The 22,794-nt window shown below is 35.5% G+C and overlaps 2 protein-coding genes across 3 annotated transcripts in view; one reads left to right on the top strand and one right to left on the bottom strand.

Annotated features, from left to right (window-relative positions):
- PLAA (phospholipase A2 activating protein) overlaps positions 1-5,165 on the bottom strand; it is a 35,129-nt gene extending 29,964 nt beyond the window's left edge. The window contains exon 1 of the mRNA XM_054588132.1: positions 4,781-5,165. Coding sequence (XP_054444107.1) covers positions 4,781-5,130 — 350 coding nt within the window. The 5' untranslated portion in view covers positions 5,131-5,165. The remainder of the gene's footprint in view (positions 1-4,780) is intronic.
- Positions 5,166-7,310: 2,145 nt separating this feature from the next.
- Positions 7,311-22,794, top strand: part of IFT74 (intraflagellar transport 74) — a 97,524-nt gene continuing 82,040 nt past the window's right edge. The window contains exons 1-8 of one of the 2 annotated variants that reach the window (XM_054588118.1): positions 7,311-7,496; positions 11,467-11,608; positions 14,733-14,865; positions 16,638-16,686; positions 18,359-18,457; positions 18,620-18,680; positions 20,789-20,848; positions 21,968-22,029. In XM_054588118.1, coding sequence (XP_054444093.1) covers positions 11,486-11,608; positions 14,733-14,865; positions 16,638-16,686; positions 18,359-18,457; positions 18,620-18,680; positions 20,789-20,848; positions 21,968-22,029 — 587 coding nt within the window. In that variant the 5' untranslated portion in view covers positions 7,311-7,496; positions 11,467-11,485. Of the gene's footprint in view, positions 7,511-11,466; positions 11,609-14,732; positions 14,866-16,637; positions 16,687-18,358; positions 18,458-18,619; positions 18,681-20,788; positions 20,849-21,967; positions 22,030-22,794 lie in introns of both variants that reach the window. The other variant, XM_054588124.1, reaches the window with a different exon arrangement.

Here is a 22,794-nt window from a genome sequence, read left to right as displayed (position 1 = left end):
GAAAGGTTAAAGTCTTTGTGGGGACACAAAGCAAAGGTGAGCCCTTGGGTATGAGGAACATGCACATTTATAATGGAGGCTAAGGCTACTAAAAACAAAACCCTGGAGACCAGGCAGTCATCCTCTAGGCAGATCAACCCAATGAAAAGGTCCAGCTAGATAATCCAGATAATCCTACAGGGAAGCTCACAACTGGGAAGCCCCACCCTTGAGCAGAGTGCTTCCCAGGAGCTCTTTAGCTCTCCACCCTTAACAGGGAGCACAGAGTAAGGATTATCAGACACAAGGGGAAAGCCTCCTCCAGCAGGAAATTCAGGGACCAAAACAAATAGGGAGGGGGTAAAAAACCAATTTGGAGGAAACACACCACGAACGAGAAAGTAACTTAAAAATAGACAATCACATTTCAGCCATGAAACAAGAACATAATTTCACAAAAAGTCAAGGCAATTTCTGAGACAAGGTAGGAAAAAAAATCCAAAAAACAAAACCGTGAGGCAAATAAAAAAGAAATTTAGAAACAAGTTCAATATCTGAATAAGAAGTTCCAGAAAAGAAGCCAAGAGAAAATGAAGAGGGTGAAACCAAAGAATTAATATAAGAAAATGCTCCAGAACTTATGGGGTATGATTTTTCATATTAAAAGGATCCACTAATGGTCCTGAACAATGGACGAATATTGACTGCTTTTTGTACAGAAAAAATAAAATAAAATAAAAGGTCTAGAATAGGAATGGCTTCAGTATTCTCAACTGTAACACTGGAGGTTAAAATACAATGGGGCAACGGCTTTGAAATTGTGGAGGAACATTATTTGGAAATTGGAATGCTACAAACATTTAAATTATTCAAGCAGCAAGGCATTAGAAAATCTTTTTCAGACTTGCAAGGTCTTGATACATTATTATCAATGCACTGTACTTCAAAAAGGTCCTGGAGGCTGGGCTCCAGTAAGGCTCCTGACTGTGCTCAATCAAAGAGGAAAACCAAGGAAGAGAAGGTAAAAGGAAATTAATAACAGAAATCCAACACAAGAGGTCCAAAAGGAAATCGAGGAGGTGACAATAAAGGGAGATCCTCTGGATTAGTTGTGTACCTCAGGCAGACAGACCAGGTCAGTTTTCACTAAAATAAAAATGAAACTGTAAAATATCCAATACGTCTAAAGGTCTTGAGTGAGACAATTAGCAATGAATTTAAAGTTAAGTTAGTGGTAAATACACAGAAAATTAAGCAAATATAACGAAGAAAAGCAAATGAAAAAAAACAAGGCAATTAGTAGCTACAGGGAGATCATAAAATTGTTGAGGAAAAGTTATCAAAATTTCACAGCTTATGTACAGACTCTGGAGAACTACAAAATACTGATTCAGTTTAAATTAATTTAAGGGCTTAGAAAGAGTGCATATGTGATAGGGCTTGGTAGAAGGTAGAGAGCTAAATTCTCATATTCCACAATAAGAACGATATAAAATACCTAAAATAAAATATTTAAAAAAAATAGCAATACAGTCATGAGCTGCATAGTGTTTGTCAACAATGGACCACATATATGATGGTGGTCCCATAAGCATACAATAGAGCTGAAAAATTTGTTAGTGATGTCATAGCATTACATATTTGTGGTGATACTGGTGTAAACAAACCTACTATGCTGCCAGTTGTATAAAAGTACAGCACATATAACTATGTACTCAACCATCATAATAAAAGACCATGTAACTGATTTATGTATTTACTATACTATGCTTTTTATGGTTATGTCAGACTGTACTCTTTCTACTTATTAACATAAGTCTGCTGTAAAACAGTAATGCTGTATTACACTGCAGGAGCTTTCTGTAACGCCTGCTGACTGCTCCTCTGAAGTGTACCATTTTCCCTTGTGCTTGATTTACTCTGATGTTGTTTTGTACATTAACATGTTGTACAGGCTTGTATCCTAGGAGCAACAGGTTGCATTATACAGCCTACAAGTATAGTGGGCTGTATCATTTAAGTTAGCATAAGTGAACTTTGAGGTTCACGCAACAACAAAACCACCTACTGACACATTCCTCAGAATGTACCAACCTAGTTAAGCAGCACAAGATTGTACAGCATTTTATATACATAGATAGGGAAGTCAAATAAAAAATAGGCAGTGAAGAGAAGAAAATTTTGCCTCCAAGAAAGAGAAATAGGGAGTGGGAAGGGACTGGCAGATTTCTTAACAAACCCCATAGAACTATATGACTACAGGCCCAAAGTGCTGAGTGTTTAGAAGATCTTGGCATGGTCAGAGAAGATTTAATGCACAATGTAGAAATCTGAGGTTGCGTCTTTCAAATGTGGGTAGTTTCCAAAGGCTGCGCAGTAATTGGTGAGAGACTTGAGAAATCCAATTTAACTGAAGCAGACTTATACAGGTCTGAAGCAGTCTCAAAAAGTGGCATGCTGACTGGTTCAATTTAATGTACAACAACAACAACAACAACAAAAAAGGAAGAAGATGTCTTCTGAAGGACCTTCAGAAGTCCCAGAGACTTCTTGGGTTCTCAATGGCTTTTGTGAAAGATGAGGTATCTAGTTTAGTCTATCCTAGAATTATTTTGCCTCCCTAAAACTAAATCACCCATCATTTCCCGGCCATCCCTACACTAACTACCCTGACCCAGAAGCCTACAGAAAGCAATTTTCATTTACTACTTAGCTCCAAACATTTACAGCACTTCATTAACTGCATTAACATACAAAGGGTATCAGTCTTGAGGACACTTTTATAACACTAAAAGTATGGTCAAGTCACTCCAGTTCGAAATGCCTCAGAGGTTCATCATCCACTGACTATGAGGTGCTCTACCCTAAGCAACTGGAAATGGGAGGTAATGCTATCTATCTTGTCTCTCTAACCATCCATCACCTAGCCCTGCACTTGGCACAATGCAGGCTTTCAATCAGTTAGGTGAATAAATAAATCAATTTTGAAAAAGAAAATCAAAAAGACAACATGAGTTCAATGAAAAGGACCAGTTTTCAGGTAGATGATTGTTGCAGCTCAAAGTTCCTCAAGTTCCTGGTAAATGCAACCATTCCAGTGATTAAAGTTCTTGTCAACCTAGAATACTCACACACATGTGAAAGTTTACTGACAGGATTCCACTAGGACAACTGGGCATCCCCTTTAGCTATTCCTTACTGCAATGTTTATTGCCCACTGGGCATATAATACACAAAAAGTTATGTATTACTGTTACTAAGTGGTTTGTAATATTACAGATTAGAAGAGACCTTTAGAAGTTCTCTCATCCAATTCAATATAGGAGTTTGCTGTACATACAAAATCCCTAGTCTAGTCTATCATGTCTTGGCTACACTACTCAAAAGCTGCCAAACAGATCTATTTCCACTTTAACCCGTTGGCAACCAAATTTTCACCAGCAGCTAGCAGAAAATTCTCAACAGGTAAATCAAATCATACTGCTCCTTGCTGGAAACCCTTTAAAGGATTCTAACTACTAACTCTCTTCTTTAGCCCTCAGAGACTTGCCCCACCTGACAGCTCATTCCCTTCTGCATATAAGGGCTTTCTTCTTCCTCAATGGGGGCGGGGGGGAACGCGATATGTTTGTTCCTATGGCCTACAGGATTCTCCCAATTCAACCTTCCTCATTTCTTGCTCCCATGACAAGCTCCATCCCAGTGTTAAACTTAAAAAAAGAAAACAAACAAACAAACAAACAACTCCTCAGAGCCGCTTCCTTCACATCTTTCTCCACTCAACTCTATATCAGTATTTGTTTTATTCACAGTACTCGTGCCAAATATGTATTTTTATTGTTTTTTGATCCATCTTCCCTCTCACACTGTAATCAAGTTCTATAAACATAGAAAACTTTTCTGTCCTCTTATTCTTCTTCAGGATCCCAAATAAATAGGAGGCACTCTAGCTATCTGAATTGACGGATGATCACCCAAACTCTGAGTGAAACCTTTGATGGATGGCTAACAAAGTAACTCATCTTAATTTTTCTCTTTCTGAACTGAGATATGTCCTCCAGGTCCTAAGTTTCGTGTTGCAATCAGCCAAATCAGGCCTGGGCTATTGAACTAGATTTTGACTGGAGCTTAATCTTGTTTCTTAATCTTTTTTTTTTTTTTTTTGAAGGGGGGTTAGAAGTCAATGAATGGGCTTTCTCTCCTCAAGAAAACACCACATCCCCCACACATTCATAAAACATTCATCCCCTCCATCTAAAGCCCACCACAGACCCCGGATTAAGAAACACTGAATTGGACGAGAGAAGGTAAAGCAACTTTCTGGAATGCAATTTTTGAGAACTAAGGTTCTCGAACTTGAAGGAAGCAAATACTGGGGGTAGGAGGGAGGTTCTTAGTTCAATTACATGGCGGATGCCTTCACACTGCCTCATTTAGTAGGAGGGTGCACCAGGCATTAATAAATTTTCAATCTAAAAGAAACATCGGAAATCACTATCCAAAAACTGAAGCCCCCAAAGATAAAGTTCGGCCAAGGTCACCCACTCGCTAGTGGTCAAGTTAGGACAGAAACGTAGATCTGTTTGTTCCAATCGGGTGCTCTTCCGACCAAATCGTACTGGTTTCGGACACTGCGAGTCCAGAGTGTCAGAGCTCTTAGAATGGGGAGGCAAGGAAGACCTGAATCAAGGCCGCGAAGAAAGGGAGAGAGCAGGACAGAACAGGGAAGGGTCACTTTCTTCCCACACGCGGAAGGAAGCTTGCAACACAGCCAGGCGGCTGCCGGGCTCGCAGCGCTCACCTGTCCGGGACCCAAAGACGGGTGGTGCGGTCCCGGGACACGGATACAAAGGCCCCCGGCGGATAGAAGGAGCACACCAGGCCTCGCACGTCCAGCTCGTGGCCCGGGAGCGAGCAGCTCAGCCGATACCTGGCGGCGCCGCTCGCCATGGCCCTCGTCGGTCCCGCACCCGGGGCCGGACACCAAGCGAAATCAGTCCGCAGGGGAGGCTGGGTGTACGAATGGAGGCGGCGGGAGAGGGGCCTGCAGGTGAGAGGCGGCCAGAGACCGGAAGATCCCGAGAGCCCGTGCGTAAGGGCTGCAGGGAAGGGGCGCGCCGAGCGGGCAGAGTGACACAGCAACCAGGACATGCACGCCGGAATTCATCATCGGTCTCAGCCCGCCATGACGCAGAGCGTGTGCGTCTCGGCTGCTGAGGTCGACGTGGAGCTGAGGCTCGCTTCCTTCCTGCGCTCAGGCTCGCCGATCGCGGAGGAGATAGGACACCGCCCTTTCTGCCTAGGCGCCCCAATCGCGGTCCTTCTCAATCCCGAGTTTTTTCCGAGCCCTGGATGAACTGTTGACTATAATACGGGATGCGGGATGGGACTGCAAATCCCACAATGCCACGCGCCAGTGGGACGTAAGCCCCAGGCGCGCAGAATCCGGATATTTTAAATCGTTTTGTGCCGGGCTATGAGCCGCTTTGTGGTTTACTCAGATTGCTTAGAATGGTCTGTTAGAGCAGCTTTACTCCGATTTCCTCAAATCTCTGCATACCCTCCTGATAGTTTTACAAGTCTGTTTTTATTAAAACGAGGGAGTTTGGGGACATACTGGAAACAATTGCTTACTTTAAATTCTGTGAACATTAAACTGGGTTCCTGGTAATTTAAAAAATATGTATTTTGTGTTAAGCATTTGAAAGACTTGAAATGGTTTCTCCTCTCACATCTGTGTACAAATGACAGAACCTAGTTCCCCTTCCCGTATGTCTAAAAGAATTGAGGGGGGAAGTCTGTTTATCAGTAACCTCTTAGAAAAAATACATGTAATACTTGGACAGTTAAAGATTGTAAGAAAGAAAAATTTTTTTCTACTGGTCCAGGTTTTCTGCTGGGGCTCTGTAACAAACGATTAACGAGAGAAAAATTTACAGAAGTTTGTTAATATGTATATCATATGTACAAGAGCGCTCATGGATAAATCACTCACAAAGGTGGCTAGAACCGGTTATAAAGCATCTAAACAAAGGCACAATACATTTTTACGGAAGTCATAAAAAGAAAAGGACCTTAAATCTTTAGAGACATCAAATTATGGGAAGGCAAATATATGAGAAACTAATGGTAGATAAGGACCACTTAGTAAAATTTGTTATGTAGGTTCCTCCTGTGCAGTCTCCAGGCTAATGATGGGTATAAAATTGTCTTCAATGATCACTTTTGTCCTTCCTGGTAGAGAGATAAGTAGGGAATTCTTTAAAGATTTACATACTCTTTTAAGCAAATAGAGGAATCGTAAAGAGCTTTTCTTTTATCTGCTTCTTTTCAATTGCCTTCATCTTAAAATAATCCTTATACCAAAGTGACGTATTCTGGGGTTGCAGATTCTACTACTCGCCACTACAATGACAAAAGGAAAAATGAGCACTACAAATAAGTTGGGATCAAGCGCTATAATTTCACGAAAATATTTTACAAACTTAAGTGAGAATTCAGCCGCATAACACTATTTTGTATTGCGTTGATTTTAAACTACTTGCAGGACGGCGCATGAGAGATTAAATTTGGATATAAATAATGTATGTAAGCTGGAAATAATGTGAAAATATTCAAAGTCCAATGTGTACGTGTTATGATTGTAACTGCAGTAACATTTATGTGCTGTCTATAAGTAGGAAGACTTGGAAAAAAAAACAAACTGCAAGTTACTTTATTAGAGAGGTGGAATTGGAGATGCAGTAGTTCTTATATTGTTTTTTAAACACTAATTTTAAAATAATTCTTGTAAAGCCACTTTCCATCTAATTCAGCCTTTCTCACAAACTTGAATCAAAACAATTCTGAAAGGAAGCTTAAAGATATGAAACTTCCAATGAAAATGAGGAGGAACAGACGGCACTAGAATTGCATCCATACTTCATGCTGTACTGTATACATGTGGAGTCATAACAGAAAGTAAACTACTACTAATTATAAGTAAAATGTACAATGCTGCCTTACTACGGAATAACTTCAAACAATTCTTAATAAAAACTCTCAACGTACTACACCGCAGCAGATGGGAGATTACATAGGGATATAACAAAACTCGCTGGAGTGCGTACTGGTCAGGCACAATCAGAGGCGTTGTTCTGATTAAAAAAGAAACCAGGTTTTCAAATAAAGTGTTCTTTTCTGGTCAACTCGCCGTTTTCCATTCCCTTCTGGAAAACCTTTAAGTACTCAAGTATCGCGAGAACATTTTACTCTCGCTTTGCGAGTAAGTAGTAGGAGCTAAGGCCGAGGATTGGCCAATGAGGAGGAGGGGCCTTTTCTATCCCGCCCCAGTTGCCGGGATACACGGAGGCTTGTGGCCTCTAGTGGTTAGGCCCCAGGGTTCAGAGAAGCTGCTGGAGTGTTGAGTGGCGAGTCGCGAGTCGCGAGTCAGCGAACAGTTACGTGAAGGTGACTGGTGAGCTCCGCTGTGGTGTGACCCCGAGTGCTGTGACCTCCCTCCTTCCGCGCTGACGGAGGTGAGAAATCCCAGGTGCTATTTCTCCCTCCCTCCCTCTGTCCCTTAAGTTCTCACCTTGGAGGTGCCGATGCGCTCCAAACAAAACAAATCAAACTCGGTTCTTAGCTATTCTTCTCAGGCCTTTCGTTAGGGCATGGAAGTCAAAACTTTAGCCCAGCAAAACGTGCGCTGAGAACTCTTTAACAGTCCCCGGGGCAGACCAGCCAAGGCAAGACCAAAGGGAAGGATTCAAGAAGCTTCAGGAGAAAAAAATCACTAGGGACTGAGAGGTTTTTTCGAAATAACAATTGCTTTCTGTCTATTGTTTATAGCATAAGGGACTTAGCAATTTTTCACTTCTTTATATATGTTAAAATGGCTGGTTTAGGGAATATAACGATAGTAATAATAATTAAGACCCAGGTGTTTTATATATGCTGTCTGTAATCTTCACAACAGTTCTGCAAGATAGGCTATCATCACACTTCTGTTTTACAGATGAGGAAGCACCTCCAAAAGGGATTATAGAGCTGGTAACTGTCAGAGCTAAAGTTTGTATCCCTAATCTTTCTGGAACCAAAGGCCAGGGTGCTTCACTGAGTTATGTGAATAACCCTTGAGTTGGCGGCATTTTTGTTGCTAGTACTGCACCCTTTTATATTACCCCCTAGAACTGATCTAATACTGTGCTTTTACCATGATAGCAAAGCAGTGGCAAAGGAAATGAAGTGGAAATTTGATATATTGTACATTTTCTTAAAGTTATCAGGAAAACTAGTCTCATTGACCGATGTTGCTGGAAACAAAGGTTTATTCTGTTAGTTTTCTTTGGGAGAAACCATGAACTTGTCTGCCTTTCAAAAAGGTATTTCATGAAATTTCCTTTTCCATTTGAGATAATAATAATAGTAATAATTTCTTACTTTGTCCACAGAGTTCAAAACGGCAAGGAAATGGAATCATGGAACTAGTTGGAATGAGAAAATTTTAAGTTTTGGTGTGAACATATTCAGTATGAAGTGACAATGGGATACCCGAGTAGAAATTTCCAATAAACAATTTAAAATTTAGAATCGATACCCAGTTTAAGGGACAGACCTGCAGACATTGATTTATGAGTCACCAACATAGTTGGAGTTATAAGAAAAAAGATGAAAGATTATAAAGAGAATGAAAGCACTCCAAGCACAGGGCAGGGAATATAGAAGATGGGAAACCATTTTAGTTGAAGAAAGGATTCATTTCGCTTTTAATAATTTAGTACATTTGTGTAGTTGGCAATGCCCTCATGTGGGAAGAAATTCTAGAAAGAAGAAGGAAGAAATGTAGGTCCTTTTCTTTCATGACTTTCAATACTTCTTTCCATCTTTCTCACCTGCAAGGTTTCTTTTGAGAAATCAGCTGATAGTCTTATGGGAACTCTTTTGTAGGTAATTGTCTCTTTTTCTCTTGATGCTTTTAAGATTCTCTCCTTATCTTTAATCTTGGGTAATGTAATTAAGATGTGCCTTGGTGTTTGCTTCCTTTGGTCCCACTTATTTGGGACTCTCCAAGCTTCCTGGATCTCCTGAAAGTCTATTTCCTTTGCTAGATTGGGAAAGTTCTCCATTTTTTCAAATATGTTTTCAATTTCTTGCTCTTCCTCTTCTTCTGGCACCCCTGTGATTTGGATGTTGGAATGTTTAAAGTTGTCACAGAGGTTCCTCAGACTCTCATTTTTTTTTTAATTCTTGTTTCTTCATTCTGTTCTGGTTGAATGTTTATTTCTTCCTTCTCCAAATTGTTGATTCGAGACCCAGTTTCCTTCCCTTCACTTTTGGTTCCCTGTGTATTTTTCTTTATTTCACTTTTCATAGTCTTCACTTTTTTTCTCTATTTTGTGACCATACTCAGCCATTTCTCTGAGCATCCTGATTACCAGTGTTTAGAACTGTGCATCTGATAGGGTGGCTATTTCTTCATCGCTTAGTTGTATTTTTTCTGAATTTTTGATTTGTTCTTTCATTTAGGCCATATTTCTTTGACTTGGCATACCTGTTACATTGTAAGGGGCAGAGCCTTAGGTATTTTCCAGGGCTGGGCAACCCACTTCACTGTGTGGCATTGTATGTGGGAGAGGGGTCAGAGAGAGAACAATACCACTTGCTCGGCTCTCACCCTGCTTTCAGTCATTTCCCCTGCAACCCAAAAGCAAATTGGGCCCTTTTGGTGCTGATTCCTGGGTGGGTAGGTTTGTGTACATTCTAGGATCTTGTGGGTCTTTCTAATGAACTCTCTCCTGTGAGGCTGGCAGTCTCTCCCACTGCTGCAACCTCCAGAGATTTTTACAGCCAGAGGTTTTGAGGCTTTCTTTTCCTGCACTGGAACACTGGGTTGCGTGGTCTGTCTCACTCCCCTGTTCCTCCTGGTTTATTCCCATGCATATGTGGGACCACCAGCCACTGTCTTGCCCACTCAGTCCTTCAGCCACTGCCTTGCAGGCGTCCTTGCCTCCCAGCTGCCTGTCTCTGCCTCTCCTACTGGTCTGGATGAATGTTTCTTCTTTAACTCTTTGGTTGTTGGACTTCCATACAGTTCGATTTTCTGGCAGTTCTGGTTGTTTTGTTTTTTAAATTTCTTGTTGTCCTTTTGGTTGTGCGAGGAGGCAAAGTATATCTACTTACAGCTCCATCTTGGCCAGAAGTCCTTATTGTGATAAATAAAAGTTAATATTGTGATGCATAAAAGAAGAGGCTGATAACCTGGGAGAGAATGAATGAATGAAGGAAATGGTTTAAAAAGAGGGTAGTGAGAATAAAGAAGTGAGGAAGGGGAGGAGATTAAAGACAGAAAATAAAGTATTCCACTTAAAATATTTGAGATGAAGCAATTCCAGATGATGACAAGCTCAAGATCTGGCCTTGGCTCTCTGAATTGGGATTTTGATCCCAATGGTTCAAAATTTAGTTTTTTGATTATGGTTACTGTAATTTAGTTTAGGGAACTGAAGCTAGAATTTAGATATTGAATCTAGTATCTATGTGAAAGTCATTCAGGATGTTGGTTTGACTGGAATAGGGAGACCAAACTAGAGGTACAAAGACCTTAGTGAAAATGAGGGAGAGATTAAGAGGTCCCTAGTTAAAAGCAACCAGAAGAGATCTAAGGTAATATGGTTGTATAACCTCATCCTCAGAGAAAGAGAATTCTGTTTATTTTTTAAAGTGTTGGAGGCAGAATGTTTTGAAAGTGACATCAGGGAGCAAGGAGGGTACCATACACCCCTTTGCTTTGGAATTGTAGCTCTTGAAGCTAAAACAGCCTTTGTTACTGAAAGTGTTTTTTGGGAAAACCAGTGTTCTGTTAGAAGAGTAAAAGGAAGTACAGTCATACCTTGGTACTTGTCAGCTTTAGAACTCATCAAATGCCATAGCATTTTGACGAGAAAAACTGTTTCAGCAATGGGTGCCTACTTGGGACTCCTCACACTTGATAGAGCTTGTATATGTGAAGACACTGCCCCACAGGATAAAATGCTTCATCTCCTTGTGTTCGGTACTCGTCGGTTTTGTACTCATCGCAAGTTCTGGAATGAACTAATGACAAGTATCAAGGTACCACTGCATTTAATAACAGAATTAAGAATATAAGGGAGTTAATCATGGACCAGAAATCAAAGAGAAAAGATTGGAAGATAAAGATGCTGAATAAACTTTCTGGAGTACGAGATGAGAGCACAGGAGGCATAACTAGAGGGGCTGTTTTTTTGATAAGATAATAAGGAAATGAGAAAGGCATGTTTTAGTAAATGATTTCATGGTTCTAAATGAGACATTAATGTCAAATTTGAACAAAATTAAATCAGGCTCAGCCTTTAGTGGTACTTGGAATTACAGTTTACAAGAAAAACCATTGTTGATTAAATGCTTGAAGGAATGGTATGTGGGTCACTAGTGTCTAGTTATAGAAGATATCAAAGGAGAATTGAACTATTTCTTGTTTCCAAACAGTGATTAAAGTGAACAAACAATGGCTAGCAATCACAAACCTTCAGCAGCTCGCCCTGTTTCACGAGGTGGAATTGGATTGACAGGAAGGCCGCCTTCTGGAATAATAAGACCTCCATCAGGAAATATTCGAGTGGCAACGGGAGTAAGTTTAAAACAAATCTCTTGAAATCTTGTGCATATATGTTGGTAGAAGTTGGAAAACTTGTTTATAATAAGAAATTCTTTGTTATTTATTTATTCTTTGAGCATACTATATGTTTGTGTTTTGAAAACATTGTGGAGTATAAATGCGGGAGAATGTCTGAAAGACGCCATAGAGAGAAGGTGTATGCTCATGCTGATATTCAAGTGTATTTTAAAACTAGAATTATTCAAGTGGTAGAGTGTATTTGTGTCAAAACCAAATGAAATGGATAGACCAGGAACAGAATCAGAAATATGTAAGAACTTAATTAATGATTAAGGTGGCATTTCAAATTATTTGAAAAGTATGAAGTATTCAGTAGTGAACTCAAGTTACTGAAAACCATTTGTTTTTAAACAGTTGATCCCTCCCTCACATAGAATTTTAGATATTTAAGAAACTTTATATTTAATAGGAACCATAAATGTACTAGAAGAAAATATAGGCAAGTGTTTCATATAAACTTGTTGTGGGCTAGGGCTTTGTAAGATTACGGAAACACCAAATACTGAAAAAGAGGCTATTTTTATTTTTAATTTACAAAATTGAAAGTACCAGAAAAAAGTTAAAAGAAAAATGACAAACTGGTAAAAAAAAGTTTTACAATGTATATGTCATACATAGAGTTCAGAGTCTATACGGGCTTTTTCTATGTTAAGGGTACAAACTAATCTAAATTTTATGAGATTTCGGGCGGGGACAGTGTGTGTGTGTGTGTGTGTGTGTGTCAGGGGTGTGGATGTTATTATAAAACTATACTAAAATTTATCTAAAACAATAAAAAAACAAAGAAGTACAATAGTATAAAATATACGTAATAGGTAAAACAATGTTCTGATTGCAACAACAGTCTAGAACACACTCTGATAAATATTAAGAGGTTATATGTAAGATAGAGTGTCATAAATTAGTGAATCAGTAAGAGAAATATACCATATTAAAACAAAATGCATAAACTTTATAAACTGATAATTCTAAGCAAAATAATATGCTATAAAGGTAATTATTACATTTTCATTATAATAGTGAAATTTGAATACAACCTAAATATCCTTTCAACAGATGAGTCATCAAAAAATTGTGTGTCTATCCTTATCATAGACTATTAGGTAGCCATTAAAAATTCTCTTAAAGAATATTTGAGGAAATAATACATACAATATAGTATTGAGTGGAGAAAAAAGCAAAAAGCACTGTGCAAAAAAACCAGTGTGGTGTCAATTTAACATAAAATGTAGATTTATATGTACATAGAAAGAAATGAATAAACCAAAATATTCATAGTCATTTCTCTGATGCTTGCAACAAATGGTTTTGACTACCTCATAAGGTGCATATCAGGTGTTCAAGCTCAGACAGTAGAGACAATGCTGGGTCCTATGCTTAATTCATAATAAGAGCAGCATTTTGGGGAGGGAATAATTTTGTTAAAGTCAGTTTTCTTAAATTTTTGAGATTTTTGTAGAGTTTCAGGTAACATTATCAATATCATCATCAACTTATACTGAAATGATTTTTCTAAATTCATAGATACTACTGAACTGGGGTATCTTCTTCTATTATTCTAGTAAGAATTTATGCTTGTTATTTAAGTATTTATAAAAGAAGTTGGACATTGGCCACCAACTGTTTGCGTGGAGCTTTACCTATTTAACGTTTGCTGTTTCTAAAATTATAAAACATACAAACAAAGAAATGTCAGAATTCCCTCCTTCTACCCCAGGTATAATCATTGTCAGCAGTGTGACATGTATTCTTTCAGACTTTTTTCCGTCTGTTTTCAAACACTGACACATGTATAATTGTATGGTTTTAGCACTTTACAGAATGAAGATAATATGTATGTTCTTGGCCTTTACTTTCAGTAATATAAATATATTTCCATGTGAATACATACATATTTGTTTTTAATATGGGCATTTTTAACTTATGCTTTCTTCTCTGTACTTTTATCTAAATAATTTTTTAAATAAAGTAATATAGTTATTTGAGTAGCTGTCATGATTATGCTTGCATAGAGCTAAAGAGGAAATTATTTAGGAAGTTTACCCTGTGGGAGACACAGGATTTTCTCACAAGGATCATTCAGAATAACCCTGAACTCACTTCATTTGAATTTGGGGTTGATGGTGTTTCTGTGTCCAACATATTTCCTCTGGAAAATGTCACTGTTTCTGGGTCTGCCGTACTCAAAATAATTGCCAAGTAATTCTCAGATTCACTAAATAACTATGTTAGCTGATAGGATTAGAGGTTACCAGCAAAAAAACCCTATCAAAATGAATGACAATGGTTGTATACAACCCCTGAATAAAATTTCTACTACAATTTAATTTAATGTACTACTTTACTCTGTGGAAGTCAGGGAAAAAAATTAAAGAGGAAAAGGAAGATAAGAGAAGGATCACTTGTAATATTTTCAAGTTATCTTTTATACCTTCCCATACCTGTACATACTATTGTATATGAACTGACAAGAAGGTGAGTCTTGTACTTTCCTCAGGGTCTGAAGTAATGAATGCTTGCTGAATAATGTAAGCCCCTTAATACTTACATGGCTATCTTGTAATGGAATTATATGTAATTTTTTCAAAATAAAGTTTTATTTTCCTGATTTTTAAAGGTTATATTTATATTTACCATAAGTAATACTGAAAACACCAAATTATATAAATGGCAAAATAAGAATGAACTATAATATCATGTAGAGATAAACATTGTTACTATTTTTTATATAATCCAAGTTTTTATTTTTACATAATGAAATGATACTGTGTTATAAACTATTTTGTTATGTACTACAACTTACTTAACCATTTTCTATGGTTATTTGAGGAAAAATATGTGGACATTTAACTCCTTTCCAGTTTTTGGAGTATTATAAATAATGTCTACATGCATAATTTTTAATTTTAAAAAACTTTATTTAATAATGCTTCATATTTCAAACATTAAAAATAAAAGAATATTTTATAAATTATGTCAAATTAAATTTTTAAAATATTCTCTTTGCAGTCTTAATAATAGTAGAGGTACAGTGTTTTTCTTGTTTATTAAAACTGAAATCTTGTTTGTTATTTAGATACCACCTGGAACAGCAAGACCAGGCTCTCGTGGTGGCTCCATGGGGACAGGAGTTCTGTCTTCTCAGATTAGAGTTGCAGATCGTCCTGTAACACAACAAGGTTTGAGTGGAATGAAAACTGGAATTAAAGGTATCTGTTTTAAGAAGATGACTATATTTTGTATATGAAGTACTATAGTACCGTGTTACTAAATCACAGTTACAGAGTGAAGAGGCTGTTTTACTCAATTCTTGTTCTTTGATTCACAAAATTGTTTTGAGGGTTAAATAAGAGAATAAATGTGAGAATACATTGTGAATTAGAGAATTATATACATATATTTTGATCTTCATTTTTCTGAACATGGAGATTTGCTACAACTCCAAGAAATTTGAAATTTGAAGAAAAGCTCAAGAATGAAAATTAGATTTCTAGCACCATATGGAAATATTTTGAAATTCTTTTTGATTGTTTCTATATCAAAATTACACTATTAAGATATTTGTATATTTATGAAAAGTCAAAAAGTGTTACTTTTTCTAATAACACTGCATGTAATATTTACATAAGGAAATAAGGCTAACACAGACTTATACCACATCTTTTATTATGCTTCTCTGTATGTATTTAGAAAGGCATAACAATATACTATATGTTGTGATTCAAAAAATTGGCTGTATATATATGAATCAAAGCATGGTGAACTGTTTTATGAGTGTTTTGTTTTCTGTATTTGTGACAAATGCCTATCAGGAATGAAGATATTTTACTGGTACAAAATCAATTATAAGTTATACTACCTTCTTAATATAGCATGTCATGCCTTTCAGGAGACTTAAATTTTCTTATAATACACTTAGTTCACTAAATACTACAAACTTATAGGTTATTTAGAAAAGCTTGGTTAATAATTATGAATACCATGAGAAAAATTTATCAAAAATACATCATTGTTTATAGTCTTTAAATCTCTATTCATGGAAATGTTTATGTGTTTAATACTACATATTAAACATAAAGGGAAGAAACATACTGTAATTCAATAAAGAATTTACTAACTATTTATAGTGCATTAATTTCTCCAGTATCACTTAGATTTTGGAGACAAAAAAAACATAGCTTAGTCAGTTTCTACCAATATACTTCAAAACCTTACATAAGAGAGTTCTTATTGTTATCATTATGCACCATTATCTATGACTTCTGTTCTTACCTGTTCTAGTGCCCCATTTCCTATTTTAATAAGGCATCCTCTCCCTTTTCTCCACTTAGACCTGCCTTACCTCTCACACCTTGCAATGTACTTCATCTCTTTCAAGATATGGGACATTTAACATAGGAGTACTTTCGTAGTCATACTGAAATATAAGATCATGTTTATAAAAAAGCCTCGAAGACATTACGAAAAATCATAACCTCTTGCTTCCACTAAGAAATTCATAGTCTACATCTGCATTGTCCATTATGATAGCCAATAGCCATTTAAGTTTAAGTTAATTAATATTAATTAAAATAAAATTTTAATTTCCCAGTAGCACCAGGCACATTTCAGGTGCTCAATAATCCCATGTAGTTCGTTTATTGGACAGTGCTGATGTAGAATATTTTTATTGCTACAGAAAGTTGTCTTGAATATCCCTATTCTGGACTCCCTTACTCAGTTTCCATTTAGTCAACCTCACCTGTAGAGCCTATCTTAATAGCCACATCTCTAGTCCTATCTTTGCAGTTTTAATTTAAGCTTCTATTATATCATGATGCTAAGTTATGAGTTCTCTTTTCCATTTCAATGATTCTTCTTGATTATCAGATTTATTGGGGCATACATGAGGACTGTCAGAGAATTGTATGGTGTAATTCTGTTTGTACTTTTGATTTGCTATTTCTAACTTAAACACTAATACTTAAAAAAATTTTTTTAGGTCCCCAGAGGCAAATTTTAGACAAATCTTATTATCTTGGGCTTCTTCGGTATGTTAAATAAACATGTTTTTTTCCTATACATGATTATAAAGTTTTAACTATGGTACTTACTTAGATAATTAAATATATGTTGATTTCTAACAGTTATTTTATATTCTAACATAATTTTTAGTTAATTTGGCTATACTACACAATAGACATATAATGAAATTAGGCTGAGATTTTAAATTTTATATATTTGCATGTATGTTAGCTATTTCAAGTTCACTTTTTAAATGTTTCATGATAAATATAACCTTTTATGGTTTTTTCACTGATTGTTCTGAAATATTTATACTATTGAAATATCACCCGTTACATCAATAAGAAAGGGAATATGTATATATTTATTTATGAATATTAATGCAGAATTTTACCTAAGTAAATATTTGGTCAGTTGAGTACAAATATGGTCTCATTTTAATTAATCCGTAAGCTTTATTATCTACCTCTATGCAGTTCTTTTTGTTGTTGTTGTTTTGTTTGTTAAAGAGTTTATTTATTTATTTTTAGAGAGAAGGGGAGGGGAGGAAGAAAGCCAGGGAAGGAAACATCAATGTGTGCTTGTCTCTCGTGCGCTCCCTACTGGGGATGTGGCCTGCAACCCAGACATGTGCCCTGCCTGGGGATTGAGCGCCCTGCCTGCACTCAGTCCACTGAGCCATACCAGCCAGGACTATGCAGTTCTACATGAAGAATTTTTTTCTTATTTTCTGCCTACCTTTTTCTCCGCTGATATCCTACTGTCTTATCTGCATTTTCCCATTTTACATTATTTTCTTCTTGGCTCTTCATCTATATCTTTTTTCTATCTTATTTCCACTTCATTTAATCCTTCCTTTTATTGTGTCTTAAAAGTTCATTTTTCTTTCTTAGTCCTTCTTGATTCTTTTGTTTCTCAGTTACTTGACTTTGTTTTATTCTCAAACCTATACAAATAAATAAAGAGAAGTGTAGGTCTTCCCCATCTATCCTTAAGTTAACATCCAATAGGAAAGATAGTAAGACCAGCGTTGTATGGCATCATTTGATATCCAGCCACTTTTTAATCAAAAGGAGGAAACAAAATAGAGCCATTTGTCATCATTGCATTGCCTCTCTCCTTCAGGATTTCTGATGCTGCATCAAAGAGTAGTTCTAGCTGTTTGTGTAATTGTTCAACTCTAGAGCAATGCTCACCTGGTGGTGATTGCTTCTCAGGGAACATTTAGCAATTTTTAGACATTGTTAATTGTCATGACTGGGATTTAGAGGATATACTACTAATTTCCAGCCTAGAAATGCTGTCAAACATCCTACAATGCACAGGATAGTCCTTTCACCCCCCAATTAAGTATTATTCAGTAACTTAAAATGTTAGTAATGTCACTCTTGAGATACCCTGTCCTAGAGTGTAGCAGGAGCTGTGAGCATGACAATTAGGCACCTACTTCGGTCTACAGATTGTACTAGTTGGACCAAATTTCCATTCTGGTCTTAATGTCATCTTTCTAATGATTCAAGAATCTATGTCAGCTTCTTATCAGTTGGGATATACTTCATTCTTAATCAAATGAGCCACTTAAAGTATTTTTAAGACAGATTTCACAAAACCACTTATATTATTGTTACACATTTATGAAGTTTGACTAGAATGTTTTTCTTTATTAGAAGTATTGCTGACTTATTTGTTTTCATTTAGAAGTAAAATAAATGAACTTACAACAGAAATTAATAAACTTCAGAAAGAAATAGAAATGTACAATCAAGAGAATTCAGTATATTTGTCATACGAAAAGAGGTGAGTAATTTTGCAGGTAAAATATGCAGTATCTTTTTTATTAGTAACATTTAATGTTATATGTTTCAGGAGTTTAATATTGAATTTATAGTTATCAGTAATGTTCATAATATTGATTTGCTTATGTGTCAATTTATGAATGTATTTATTTTATGCTTGCAGAGCGGAGACTTTAGCTGTTGAAATCAAAGACTTTCAAGGACAACTAGCAGATTACAACATGGTATTTGATTTTTCATAGAGAAATTTCTTTGAATATTTTCATTGCTTTTTACTACTTTAAAAATATATTATTTTAAATACCAAATAATACATGATTACATACATATTGTGAAAGATGGAAATTATAGACTGTATAGAGATTAAGCCATCCCTTTGCTTTCACCCTTATTTCCCTGCCAAGAAATAATTTGGCTTAACAGATTGATAAGTATTCATCCAGTCTTTTTTTAAAAAGTACAACTATTTACAACTACCAATACACACACATGTTATTTTGCCCCAACAATGTTAAAGTAATAATTTTAAAAGTAGCTTAAATTTATTGAGTACTAAAATGTCAGCTAAAAACATGTGATCTTTCTATGTAGTGTTGTCATCATGAAATTTTAAAAATTTAGTTTTTCAGTATGCAGTACCTCCATTCATATGTTTCATTCAAAATATGATGTTTGCCTTCTGTCAAAAATTAAAGTATGTAACATAAATATACTTTCCCCAAGAATACTTCCTAATGGGAACTCTCAAAAAAATTTCTCTTGGAAGTATTGATAACTCCCCCAGTTGCTGGGGTGATCTTGGCCCCATGAAAATTTCTAGTATTAGAATTTTCTTTTTTCCAGCCTTGTAGATGATTTTGGCAGCAGTGATATCTGGACTTAATGAAAGAGAAAAACGTTTATCTCGCTTCTGCTATTAAAAAATAGTTTTACACAGAATAAGAACATTCTTTTTCAATGGTTAGGTAAATTATGATATACTTACTGGATATTGTTATATTGTCCTTACAAACAAAATTTTGCAATTCTTACATTTGTTGGATGATATAATCCATAAAATACATTTTGTGTAGCTTAATATGCAGTATAGTTTTTCTTCTTTTTAGTAAATGATGTTCTGTTCTAAATATGAGAAAATTTGTTTTTTATAAAATGTAAAATGACATTAGATGAAAGGTATTTCTATTTATTAAAATACATTAGGCAAATTACTTAGTATAAAAATATTAATAATATGTAAAATATGCTGTTTATAGATTTAATGAGTTAACATCTGATACACAGAAAGTACTTAGCCAGGATCCTAATGTATAGTAAGCACTTAATAAGTGTTAGGTTTTATTATTTATATCACAAGTGAAAATGAGATATATACTAATAGACATATATTACATTAATAAAGATTATTAGTCTTTTAGAATCAATTACACCAAAGTAGTTTGCTTTTAGTAGCCAGTGTTAGTAGCCCTCTTGTTCAAATTCTGTCTCCACAACTTAGTAAATTTCTTTATCTGCAAAATGTGGACAATATCTACTTCATAGAGTAATTGCGAAAATTAAGTGAAGTAATTCATATAACAGGCTTGGAGCAGTTTTTGGCACAAAATATGTTAGCTATTGCTATCATTGCCCAACTTTTTAAAAACAAATATTGATGGATTGATTGATTTTAGAGAGAGAGAGAGAGGAAGGGAGAAAGAGAGAGAAACATTGATTTGTTGTTCCATTTATTTATGCATTCATTGGTTGATTCTTTTATGTGCCCTGACCAGGGATCGAATTCACAGCCTTAGTGTATTGGGACCATGCTCTAACCAGCTGAGCTACCCAGCCAGGGCATCATACCCAATGTTCTGTTTGCGCTTTATTCTGTTGATATTTTTTACTTTTCAGATGACCACAAAAATCATTTTACATTTTTACTGGAATAAATTTGTAAATCAGTTAACACCCATTTTCCCTGGGGGTGGGGGATTGGAGGGAGGATGAGATAGAGAGAGAAAGATCTTCCCCAAACTTTTGTCTTCTCTGGACCGTTATTTATAAGCTCAGACATCTCCTCAGAGCAGACAAACCTCTTCAAGGTACAATCTGCCGGAACAGTACTAGTTCATTACTGCTCACTTTTTAACCTTCCCAAAACTGTAGTTTATGCACAGTATATGCTTACTTGGGTAGCTCAATATTTGTTTTTATCTTAGAAGATAAAATACTTCTAAATATTAATAGTTAAATGATTTCATTATTTTAAGATTAAATACCTATATTATGGATTATGGAAAATTTACAGACTAATAGAATGTGTGATTTTTGTTTGTATTTTTGTTTTTAGTTGGTAGATAAACTTAACACCAATACTGAAATGGAAGAAGTAACGAATGATTACAACATGGTAAGAAGATGTATAAACAATAGAGCTATATAGAAGATAATATTCTCCAAAACAAGGCATTTATAGCTAGAAATAGTTTGATAAAACTTTATGGACCTTAGAGAAAGGTATTACTCTAATCCTAAATACCACTATTATAATTGAAGTTCTTTAGTTGTGCTTTAAAAATTTTTTCCTGTTCATTGACTCTCTCAAGTGAATACTTTATTGTCTTTTGAAAGGCTATGTTTCAACTGCTCCTAGACTTGGCATTAGGAAGTCTCATCTATATTTCCTTACATAAAAATTAGTTTGCAATCTGGTTTAATATTTGCACAAATGGAGCTGAGTACTCAATAGACATACTATGGCACTTGTACAGAGTTTTACAAGAAAGGGAGAAAAGCAAATAGTTACAAATGACTACTTTTGATTGGTAAATGAGATGTTAGTGGCTAGTTTATTTTGACTATAAACACTTGGATAAAAATAACATACAGCTTATAACTTACATAGTTTATAATTTATTTACACAATCACATAAGTTCTATGAAAGCATAGAATTTATAAAATTACTGTTTTCTAAGTTGGGATTCTAAAAGCATGTTAATTTACTGAAATTATCCTTGGCTTTTAGAACATAGGAGAATTCCCAATTTGAAAACTATTTCAATATCACATAGAAAAAGTAAAAACTTCTTTATATGTCTTGTCACTTGTTTGGGATAGGTCCATATTCTAGCCTGAATATGCACAGGCAGAGTCAACTAAGAGTACTCAGATAAAAATCCTGAATTACTAAAGATTAAAATTTGTGTCGGGTCTAAATTTAACACATTATAAATCAACTATTGAACAACCAGTAAATGCTTGAAATTTTGCATACATAAATTAAGTTTACATTTGATTGTTTGACAAAATGAATATTGTTGATGTGAGATTACCATGCCTGTGAAAAAGATTTTATCTTTTATGGTGATTTGTTAATTGAAATAAACACTTATTTTTAAAAACTTTGCATGTGGAATTAGGATTATTATAATAATCTCTCATAGTTCATAACCAGAATAATTTTTAAAGAAATAGTTTGGTTTCATGGAAATTTTTTATCCCTGACTTCTGTGTTAACTCTTTATTTAGCTTAAAGCTCAAAATGATCGAGAAACACAAAGTATGGATATCATATTCACTGAAAGACAAGCGTAAGTACAATCCAGTCAGAAATAAAACAGATTTATAAGTCAGCCTGTTTGTGTATGAAGTAGTTTAAACTTCTGAGTCATTTATTTCCTTACACGTTTTCTTGTTTTTCCCTGTTACATTTTTTTATTTTAAAAAGTTGAAATATTGCAATATGAATTTTATTATCTATTATCTTTATTTACCATTAAGTACCCAATTCTGTACAAATAAAAGTACTATATTGATTAGCTAAATAAAATTTCTGCTTCTCGGAGTTTAAAAATTTAAGATGGATAAAAACATCATCTCTAACACTTGTAATTTTAACCTGGGCTTTTTAACTGATTTGACTTATGAGATTTAAGCCCCGATCTAATGAAAGGCAAATTATTTATAGTATTTCATTACTTTAAACATTATCCAATTATTAATTGATAATTAATTGTTATATTAGTAATCCACATCATAGGTACAGATTATATGTGCATCTTTATATAAAGATCAAATATCGGGGTGACAGTGGCAGTGGCAGTAATGCCTTCAAAATAATAAGTAGATGTCCATTCAGACTGCTGTAACAAAATATCATAGACTGGGTATCTGTGTGTGTCTGTGTGTGTGTGTGTGTGTGTGTGTATTGAAAAATTCTTTTTAAAAAATTTTTTAATTATTCAATTACGGTTGTCTCACATTTTTCCCCATTGCTTTCCCTTGCCCTGCTTAACCCAGCCCCCTCACTCCCACAGTCAATCCCCACCCCATTGTCCATGCCCATGGGGCCCCTA

The sequence above is a fragment of the Pteronotus mesoamericanus genome, unplaced genomic scaffold (genome assembly GCF_021234165.1).
Source record: "Pteronotus mesoamericanus isolate MK-2021 breed Mesoamerican mustached bat unplaced genomic scaffold, CSHL_Meso_final contig_124, whole genome shotgun sequence".
Classification (NCBI taxonomy): Eukaryota; Metazoa; Chordata; class Mammalia; order Chiroptera; family Mormoopidae; genus Pteronotus; species Pteronotus mesoamericanus.
This window is presented reverse-complemented; position numbering and strand designations above follow the sequence as displayed.